This window comes from Pan troglodytes, chromosome 19 (assembly GCF_028858775.2).
Source record: "Pan troglodytes isolate AG18354 chromosome 19, NHGRI_mPanTro3-v2.0_pri, whole genome shotgun sequence".
Lineage (NCBI taxonomy): Eukaryota > Metazoa > Chordata > Mammalia > Primates > Hominidae > Pan > Pan troglodytes.
Window position 1 is genome coordinate 89,703,743 of NC_072417.2, and position 10,839 is coordinate 89,714,581.

Genomic DNA, 10,839 nt, shown 5'->3' on the forward strand with positions numbered 1-10,839 from the left:
CTCGCCTCAGCCTCCCAAAGTGCTGGGATTACAGGCGTGAGCCACCGGACACGGCCAGGATCCAGTGTTTTAGAAAATGTTAGAAAACCACTGATCTAGTGTGGCTTCCGCCTAAGGAAAAACAGTCGCTGATGGAACCTTGGATGAACTGCTGGTATCCCGTCTCTGTCTGAACGCTTCTGGCACAGGAAACTCACTACCTTACAGAGCAGTCTTCCTCTCTGGGGCATAACATAACAGCGCGAGGGCAGGAACTGCAGGCGGCTGTGCAGGGCGCTGGGCTACAGGCCTGGGCAGGGACAGAAACAAGATGCCTTCCTGCTGCCCCAGGTGGGAGACAGAGAGACAGGACCTGCCTCTAGGCAGGAGCCCACAGCGATTTCTGTTCTTTCTTTTTGTGGCATTGTGGCGTATTTATTCAACAGGTGCCTACTGCGTGCGGGCCTGTTGCAGGAGCTGGGACGTGGCGGGCAAGGGCCCTGCTCTCCGGAACAGGCGTTCCACTGCGGCAGACAAGGCACACTGAAATAAAAGATGACCTCAGACCGGATGAAGTGCTATGAAGAAAGCCAAACGTGACGATACACTGGAGAAAGAGAGAGAGTGGGCGGGCGGCAGCGGGGGACTTTACATCTGCTCACAGGGGCAAGGTCATGGAGAGGAGAGAGGTGAGGACCGACTGCGCGGAGGCTCAGGCAGGGAGGGGTGTGCTGGGCAGGGTCCTGATGTGGGCGCAGGGCTGGCAGGTCTAAGCACCAGAAAGGAGTCTGTGGCTGTGGGGGGCTGGGAGCAGATGCCGAGTAGGCAGGGTGCTCCTGGGCCTGGGGCTGTGGGAAGTTTGGAATTGCACGCGGAGGGCTGTGAGCAGGGGCCGGGGGGGTGTGCTCTCTGTGCTAGGAAGGTCATGCTGGTTGCTGGAAGAGCCTGGCAGGGGTGGGGAGGACGGGAAACAGGGAGACCAGTGAGGAGGTCACTGAACAGCCGCCGAAGCAGGAGCCAGAAAGATGAGAGGAGGGAGGGCTGCTCTCGGGACACACTCTGGAGAGAGGTGACTAGAATGGCAGACAGCAGGTCTTCAGGGTGAGGGAGGCAGGGACAACAAGGACATGTCTGGGCTTTTGGTCTGAGCAGCTGAGCGTTGGGGGGTGGATCCGGGATAAGATGAGGAATGCCGGGTGGAGGGGCAGCAGAAATGAGGCACTTGTCAGCGTGTTGGGCTGAGGTGCACGTAGACAACCCATGGGCCAGGGAGTTCAGGGGAGGCGAGAGCTGGGCGTATAGATGTGGGCACCATCAGCTATTGATCAGGGGGATGGGGGCGGCAGATGTGTTCTGGAAGGCAGCAAGGCAGGCCTGGTCCAGGAGTCCTGCAGTTGATACTATGGGCATGAGCTCTTCCAGCAGGGCAAAGAGCAGAGGGAGTGTGCTGGGTAGGCCGCAGACAAGGAGGGAGTATGTTGTGGGTGGGGGGTGTCTGGGGAGAGACCGGATCACTGTTCCTGCGAGGAGCCGACCCCATCCGGGCCCCAACCCCTGCCCAAGGCCGACTGCCGCGTTCCAATGTCCAGACCAAAAGCATCGTCCTGCATTCCAACCTCACATCCCGATCAAGGGCACATTCACAAGCCCTAAACAAACTCTTGCTCAGATGACTGGAGCATGCCAGATTCAATCCTATCAGATTAACAGTTTCTGGCAAGTTCCTACAAAGAGGATTTAGAGGACACCAAAAGCTTCATTTAAAAAACAAAAAAGGAAAACAACAATAACAACAAAACACTCTTGGGCAGCAATCTGTACTCTCCGCAACCCCTATCAGGGAATATCAGGTCAAATTCTAGGCGCTACATTTTGAGATAGAGAAAATATAGGACAGAGAAGAAAACTAAGAGATGAATAAAATCCGATGGAAGAGGGTTGGAGAAAATGACTTAATTTTATGGGGGAAAACCAGGTTGAACAATTTTAACCATGACCAGCTTAAAATATAGTAATAGAAGATAAGGGCTGGGCACAGCAGTTCACATCTGTAATCGCACAGCCTCAGGAGGCAGAGGCAGGAGGTTGGATTGAGGCCAGGAGTTCGAGACCAGGCCTAGGCAACATAGCAAGACACCATCTCTACAAAAAGTTTAAAAATTAGCTGGCTGTGGTGGTGTGCACCTGTAGTCCCAGCTACTTAGGAGGCCGAGGCATGAGGATCCCTTGAGCCCAAGAGGTCAAGGCTGCAGTGAGCTACGATTGTGCCAATGCACCCCAGCCTGGTTCTCTAAATAAATAAATAAATAAATAGAAGAAGACGACAAGTGGTCAGTTTTTAAAATCTCTTGAGGGCCGGGCGCAGTGGCTTATGCCTGTAATCCCAGTACTTTGGGAGGCCAAGGCGAATGCATTGCTTGAGGGCAGGAGTTTGAGGCCAGCCTGGCCTGTAACACGCGAAACTTCATCTCTACTAAAAATACAAAAATTAGCTGGGTGTGGTGGTACGTGCCTGTAATCCCAGCTATTTGGAAGCCTGAGGCAAGAGAATCGCTGGAACCTGGGAGGGGTAGGTTGCAGTGAGCCAAGATCGCGCCACTGCACTCCAGCCAGGGTGACAGAGCGAGACTCCCTCTTAAAATAAATATATCCATCTATCTATCTATCTTGAGGAGGCCTCACCATAGGAAGAACTTCCTGAAAGGCTAACGGCTGACTTGACTATGGAGCAGGGTTTCCTGCTGATCTCCAGCAGAACACCACTGGGCTGAGGGCATTTTCTTCTCTTGAAGTGGGAGGATGGCTTGAGCCCAGGAGGTGGAGGTTGCAGTGAGCTGAGATTGCACCACTGCACTGCAGCTTGGGTGACAGAACCAGACCTTGTCTCAAAACAGCAAGATTTATCTCAGACTCTGAGTCCTCAGCAAATAAGAATCAGGCCAGGAGAAAGACGATGAATACCAAGGTCATCACACAAGAAGGCCCTTGCTGAGAATCTGTCAGGGTTGTCTCACCCAGAGGTCAGGTTGGTCAGCGGGTTATAAATGTGCGCAAGGAGTTCTCACTTGAAAACATTAAACACACACACACACAGGCCACAAAACTGGAGCTGAAGGGTTGGGCACAGTGGCTCGCACCTGTAATCCCAGCATTTTGGGAGGCAGCGGCTGGCAGACTACTTGAGCTCAGCAGTTTGAGACCAACCTGCAACATGGCGAAACCCCATCTCTACAAAAAAATACAAAACTTATCCAGGCAGAGTGGTGCGTGCCTGTGGTCCCAGCTACTCCGGCAGCTGAGGTAGGAGGATGGCTTGAGCCTAGCAGGCAGAGGTTGCAGTGAACTGAGATTGTGCCACTGCACTCCAGCCTGGGCGACAGAGTGAGACTCTGTTTTTTTGTTTTTTTTTTTTTAAAGCCAGTTAACTTTAGCAGTAGGGGGTTGTATATCAACTTTAGTGACACTAATGTTAACAAGTTCTGATAACCCAACACCATTGGACCAGCTGAGGTCCTAGCTCAAAAAAAAAAAAAGAATACATTGAAAAAAACAAAAAACTGGAGCTGATGCCTGGAAAGTGGACAATCACTTCTGTAAGTTCTATGGCAATTCAGAGGCAACATTTGAAGATAAACAACTTCCATGAGTCCTGCAATGGGTTTTCTCTGGGCCATTAAATCTCATGCAGCCATTGTTTTAGCCAATGTAACCCTGTGTCCAGAAAACAGCATCATAGCCGGGCGTGGTGGTGGCCACCTGTAATCCCAGCTACTCAGGAGGCTGAGGCAAGCAGGAGAATCACTTGAACCCAGGAGGCGGAGGTTGCAGTGAGCTAAGATTGTGCCACTGCGCTCCAGCCTGGGCGACAGAGGGAGACTGTCTCCAAAAAAAAAGAAAAAGAAGATAGCATCGCTTCTACCGCCCCGCAGTGGGGAATAGAATGACTAGAATGACTGCTGCAGCACCCTCCAGCTTCCTTTTCAGATTTTTTTTTTTTTTTTTTTTTTTTTGAGACAGAGTCTCACTCTGTCACCCAGGCTGGAGTGCAGTGGTGCGATCTCAGCTCACTGCAAGCTCTGCCTCCCGGGTTCACGCCATCCTCCTGCCTCAGCCTCTCGAGTAGCTGGGACTACAGGTGCCCACCACCACGCCCAGCTAATTTTTTGTATTTTTAGTAGAGATGGGGTTTCACTGTGTTAGCCAGGATGGTCTCGATTTCCTGACCTCGTGATCCGCCTGCCTCGGCCTCCCAAAGTGCAAGGATTACAGTCGTGAGCCACCGCGCCCGGCCAGCTTTTTTTTTTCATGCCTGTAATCCCAGCACTTTGGGAGGCCGAGGCAGGCTGATCATTTGAGGCCAGGAGTTCAAGACCACCCTGGCCAACATGGCGAAACCCCGTCTCTACTAAAAATACAAAAATTAGCCAAGCATAGTGGTGCATGCCTGTAATCCCAGCTATTCGGGAGGCTGAGGCAGGAATACTGCTTGAACCCAGGAGGTGGAGGTTGCAGTGAGCTGAGATTGCGCCACTGCACTCCTGGGCGACAAGAGCAAAACTCCGTCTCAAAAAAAAAAAAAAAAAAAGATGCTGGAAACAGCTCTGCATGAGGCCCCCTTAGAGAAGGGGCTTCTGGACCTGACCTCCTCATCCTGTTCCATACATCTGTCCTTAACAGTGGCAAGCCCAGTGTGGCCAAACGCAGATTGTTCCAGAAATACTCCTAACCATCAGGGATCTGGCATTTCTCCGGAAGACTGTTTACCTGAGGCCCAAGCTGGTCTCCCTCCTCCCACACTGTGGTTTGAGCCGAGTGGGAAAGAGCGGGGCTACAAAAAGGAAACTGTCTGCATGCTCACCATTTCACTTCTAGCTCTCCAAAGCTAGGTGGCTTTTTTCTCAAGACATATTCTTTAAAAACATACTCCTTGCTAAGCAGAAAATTCTAGCTGACATTAGTCTGTAACCAAGGCTCTTTCTCTCTGAAAGAACAAAGTTTATCTATTAGGAAAGCCCCTGGACTTCTTTAATATATGGAAAAAAATTAAGTTAGGCACTCAAACAACTTTACAAAAAAATACCCACTGGAACTACTGAACAGGGAACTCTACTTACAGCCCTCCAAGGCATCTTCTTTTCAGTTGCTCTATATCGTTATAGTTATTGTGAATACAATATTTTATGTTCTACCTTTTTACTTATTTCATACTAATTTGCTAATGAATCCAATGTGCTAATTAATGAACATTTGGATTATTTCTAGTTTTTTCCCCAGTAAGTCACTGGGCCTGTTCTGGACTAAATATTTGTGTCCCCTGCAAATCTATTTGTTGAAGTCTTAACCCCCAGTGTGATGGTATCTGGAGGTGGGGGTCTTTGGGAGGTGAGATTTAGACGAGGTCACGATGGTGGAGCCCCTACAATGCTATGAGGGCCCTGATAAGAAGAGGAAGAGACATCCCTCTCTCTCTGGCATGTGAAAGTACAGCAAGAAGGTGGCTGTCTGCAAGCCAAAAAGAGAGCCCTCACCAAAACCAGAATCTACCAACACTTCCATCTTGGACTTCCCAGCCTCCAAAAGTGTAGGAAATAATGCCTGTTGTTTAAGCAACCCAGTCTGTGGTATTTTGATATATCAGCCTAAGCTGCTTAAAGACAGGGACCTAAAGTGATATAAACAACTGGCAAATATCTACTTGGCCCTCCACTACTTGGCTTCTGAGATTTTGCTAAGAGAACAGAAAGTAGGACCACACTGCCATCACAAAGGCCCACACTGCCATCACAAAGGACCACACTGCCATCACGAAGGCCCACTCTGCTATCACAAAGGACCACACTGCCATCAGAGGCCCATTCTGCCATCACAGAGGACCACACTGCCATCATAAAGGCCCACGCTGCCATCACAAAGGCCCACGCTGCCATCACAAAGGCCCACTCTGCCATCACAGAGGCCCACACTGCCATCACAGAGGGCCACTCTGCCATCACAGAGGCCCACTCTGCCGTCAAAAAGGCCCACACTGCCGTCATAAAGGACCACACTGCTGTCAAAAAGGACCACACTGCCATCAAAAAGGACCACACTGCCATCACAAAGGCAGGAGAGATGATGGGGAAGTTCACCTGCTCCTGGGTCATTCTGGGAAGGCTGGGGTCTCTGCAGATTCCAGAGCCCACACCTATGGTGAACAGGTTGGTGAGGGCAGAGGACACAGGTGGACCTGACAGCAGGGTGACTTCAGGGGAACCAGGGCCAAGTCACATGGTTAAGACAGACAGATGGAGGCTGTGCTACCCACTCAGACCACCACCTCCAGAGTGTCTGAAAAACCAACCCCTTTCCCAAGAAATTTCCCAAAGAAGAATGTTGGCTTCTTTGTTCCAACATTCTCTTTTGAAAAATTCCAAACCTACAGAAAAGTTGAAATAATAATACAATGAATACCATACACCCTTCACCTAGATTCACCAATTGTTAACATTTTGCCATCTTTGCATTCTCTCTCTATACACACCCACACTGTGTATGAGAGTGTGCATGTAATATCTGAATCATGACATGTCATCCCAAAATGTTTCAGCCTGCATCTTCCTAAGGATAAGGACATTGTTTACACAGCCATCTGCCGGTATCGTACACAAAAAATTCAGCGTTGATTCAATAAGCTTACCTAACACAGCCATTCATTTAAAAAATGTCTCAATTATCTCCAGTATGTCCTTTATAGCTCCCTTCTCTGATGGAGAATCCAATCAAGGATCAAGATTGTATTTATTTGTCATATTGCTTTAATCTCCTAAATCCCAATTAAATCTAGAAGAGTCTCTGTGTGCTTCATGACACCGGCCCACTGCCTTGCAGCAAGTCCCTACTCTGTCTTTTTTTTTTTTTTTTTTTTTTTGAGATGGAGTCTCGTTCTGTTGCCCAGGCTGGAGTGCAGTGGCACGATCTTGGCTCAACTGCAACCTCAGCCTCCTGGGTTCAAGTGATTCTCCTGCCTCAGTTTCCTGAGTAGATGGGATAACGTGTGCGCCACCATGCCTGGCTAATTTCTATATTTTTAGTAGAGACGGGGTTTCGCCATGTTGGCCAGGTTGGTCTCGAACTCCTGACCTCAGGTGATCCTCCTGCCTCGGCCTCCCAAAGTGCTGGGATTACAGGTGTGAGCCATCGTGCCCGGGCTCTAGTCTGTCTATGAGCAGAGCTAGGCCCCAAGTACTGAGATACTTGAGTCCTGGCACAGACAAGAAATTTAACTCTAGTGCTATTCAAATGACCCTTGACGCTTTGCCAATTACCAATGTTTGGGAATCCGACCATCCAGCCTTGCTCCAATCCACAAGTCCATTAGGTAAGAGGCCTGGCAATCCTAAAACCCCAACCTACACAGGAGCACCAAGAAAGCCCTGAGTCCTGGCCTGAAAAGAGGCCGGCTCCTGTTCTTGACTTCGTTGGCTCATGATTCTTTGCGTGAACAGGACTTGCCTATAATGCTTCCTCACAGCCCACCCTGTGCTAATCCTTAGGAGAGAAAAGAGGTTCTAGCAGTATCATTCCGCTTCTCCTCAGCCTCCCTGCCCTGGCCTGTGCTGCCCTGGGGAGGCAAGAGCTGCACTGATCTCATCCCCATTTCTTTGGTCCATTTCCAGGGTCTCGGCCTATAGTAGCCCCTCCCCACTAATTTGTCCTTGGCCAAAGAGGGCACCGTGCACTAGGGGACGCTCCTGAGCGATCCCCAATAGCAGCTGAAGGCTGCTTCCCGGGGCGAGAGATCCTTGTCAATAATCAGCTTTGTAGTCAGAGGCAGCAGCTGCCCCAGCCCGCCCAGGCCTCCTTGGGAAGGGAGAGGACTGGATTAGAAAGGAAGCAGTTAATGGAAAATGAAGAGGGAGGGGAGAGGTGAGTTACATGCTGCTCCCCAGGGCAGTGACTTCCGAGCTAACGGCTGGTGGAGTTGCCCTCCTCCCTCGCTGTTGGTGGGGTTCGCTTAGGGACGGAGGGAGAAGGAGGCTGGCAGAGGGCATAGCCCCACTTCCCAACCCTGATTTGAGTTATCTTCCCCAGGGGGCCTTTTTCCCTATCTGTCCTCCAAGCCCCAGCAGTGTGATCATCAGAAGAAAGCACTGGAAGCTCTTGGAAACGCTGGAGTCCACTTCAGGACAATTTGTTTTCCTTTCTTTTTTTTCTTGTCACTGACTCGAAGCTCATCAAGACAATTTCTAAGCAGCTTCTTAGGTTAATGCCACCACTGGGAGTGGGTGGGAGGACACAATATCTGTGTCCCCACAGCACCTGGCTTAATGTTTGCAGGCAGGAGTTTTGGGGGAGCTTTGGCCAGCTCAGGAAGGCCTGGGGACTTGAGCCCAAAGGGGAAGGGCACTGACTTCAATTGAATTCTCCTGTGGGGTGGGTTCTCTCCGGAGGGTGCCTTAGCGGGAGGACAGACACAGCCTCAAGTCATCCTCACTGGCACCTATGTCATGGGGGCTGCCTGGCACGCGAACCCCCATACTGCCTTGTCCTTCAGAGCACCCATTCAGCTTCAGAGGACGTGCATTCACCCAGACAGAGGCAAATTATGCGAGTGGCCCTATTTAAACACCACTGAACCTATTCCTGTAGGTACCATGTGCTGAGAGCCGAAAGCCTTGTAGAAAGTTCTTTAAGCGCTGTGCCCCACAGGATTGAGCTAAGACAGGGCGCCGCTAAAGGACATTTTGCACTTCAGTCCAGAGCCTGGTGTGGGTGATAAAGGGCCAGCCCTGTAAGGCCAGGACTGACTGAGGGTGCATGACGGCTCCAGAACTGTCTAAAGGCCTCTCCTGCTCCCGCGAGACCTCGATGGAGGCAGGAATCCCAAATATGGGAGCAAACATAACAGACCAGCACATGTCCAAACCGCGCCCCCTCCACCATCACCCCGTGAGGTCTGGAAGCCCACCCCAAGCAAGAACGGCAGGGCCTGCCCCCGCTCCACCCCATTAAATGTGGCTGGTTAGAATCCTCTCTAATGACACAATTAGTCACCCACTTGTCAAGCAAAGCGCCTGCTCAGAGGGGGTCTGGCGCACTTACTCAGCAAAGAGAAATGCCTCTGAGCACAGCCTGGCTGCCTCCTCCTCCCCCGAAGGGCTTCTCTCCAGGGTAAACCATTGTGTCCAGCACAGGACAGAGTGGGCACGTAGACACGCAGGCACGCTGACAACGCGCATCCCGGCTCTCCTCCCTTCCAAGAAAAGGAGCTCAGGGGTAAGAACAAGGGATTACAATCCGACTCGGAGACCCTGGCGGTGGCCTGGACCAGCCAAGCGTGGTGAACTCCAGGGAACATGGGCACACAGTGTAGGGGCTGGGATGAGTGGATGAGGGAAATCCGACTCCTCTCAGATATCCACAGGCAGGACAAGGTGGCCAAGGCCGAGCTGATGGACAGCATGGCGGGAGGCCTGGGGCAGAGGCAGGGAGGGCCGCTTTGGGGTGCTCACTGGTGCTCCAGGAGGGCTTTATCCTGCATCTTCACTCCATCCAGGCCCAGCTTACCTACAACCCGGGGGAGTGGGGGTAGGAGGGTGTTAGGAGATGTGTAGCTTGAAAACGACAACAAAAAGGACTGCTGGGATCGGGTGCCTTTTCTTTCAGTCCCAGCCCACGGGCTTCACAAAACGCCACAGCACTGACTCTGAAATCTGGACTTCAAATTGGCTGAAAAAGAAAAGCCAGCTTTCCTCCCTCGCCCCCCGAAAGTACTACTTTTTCAACATCAAGATAACTCTCATGGCAGGCCTTGAAATAAGCCACAGGCACGTGGATTTGGGAACCGGTGGGCGGGAGGGGTCAGATGTGGGTGTGGAGCAAAATTTCAAGCCCTGGTCCCGAGGCCTGGGAGCCAGCAGCTGCGGAGCACGCCCTGGGCTGGGAGAGGCCGAGGGGAGGGGAGAGCAAAACACCTCCAAACAAACTCCTTCGGGCTCGCCCCTCGCCACACTTTCTGGGGGAGGGCGGCGAGTTTGCGGGGCTGCGGCTTAGCATGGCGGGACCTGCATTTCCTGCGGGCCGCGGGTTCTGCGCTTCCTGGGGGCAGCCTAGGCTGGAGGCCGCGGCCCCGCTCCCTGGCTCGGCGGGGAACGGCAGCGGCAGCCGAAGCCCCGGGGGTGGGGAGGGGGCCGCGAGGGCCCCGGTGCGTACCTGCCTCGCCTCCACCGCCTGCTCCTCCGCCTCCGCTGGCGCCGCCGCGGGATCCCCTGGCCCTTCGGGCTCCCCCGGTCCCGCAGGCTCCCCGAGCTCCCCCAGCCCCGCGGGCTCTCCAGGCTCCTCCGGCCCCGCGGGCGAGGCCGCCGGCTCGGGGGCGCAGGGGCGGGACGGCGCCGGGGCCCCGGTGGCCTCGGCCGGGGGCGCGGGTTCCGGGGGCGCGCGGGCAGGCTCCGGGCTCGCGGCCGCCCCACGCCGCACCAGTAGCCAGGCGAGCAGAAGGGCCAGCGCGGTGGCCAGCGCAGGCAGCGCGGCCAGCAGCTCGGCCGGCGCCTCCATCGCGCCGCGGCCGACTAGTGCCGGCCAGCTGGGACCCCGAGGGAGCCCGCCGCGCCCCGTCGCCGCGCCCCGCCCCGGGGCGGAGCCCCCATCGCCGCGCCCCGCCCCCGCCCCCTCCGGCCCCGGGAGGGTGACGCACAGGCTGCGGGCGGGGGTGTTGAGGGGGCAGAGCCCTGACCACCTGGGAGGCACAGGAGGGCCAACCCCTGCCCGGCCTGGGCAGCCTTGACGCTTTGGGTCATCTTTGGCCTTAGTACGGCGGTTCATCTTAGAGCATTTTGGAAATGTAAGTGCTAGTTGGGGAATGCAGAGAGACAAGCAAACCCG

The 10,839-nt window shown here is 53.5% G+C and overlaps 1 protein-coding gene across 3 annotated transcripts in view; it reads right to left on the reverse strand.

Moving 5' to 3' along the window:
• Nucleotides 1–10,544, reverse strand: part of MXRA7 (matrix remodeling associated 7) — a 34,625-nt gene extending 24,081 nt beyond the window's left edge. The window contains exon 1 of one of the 3 annotated variants that reach the window (XM_001153166.7): nt 10,171–10,544. In XM_001153166.7, the coding sequence (XP_001153166.2) occupies nt 10,171–10,512 (342 nt within the window). In that variant the 5' untranslated portion in view covers nt 10,513–10,544. The remainder of the gene's footprint in view (nt 1–10,170) is intronic. The other 2 variants (XM_063799364.1, XM_001153221.4) reach the window with 2 other exon arrangements.
• Between the last annotated feature and the right edge of the window lie 295 nt (nt 10,545–10,839).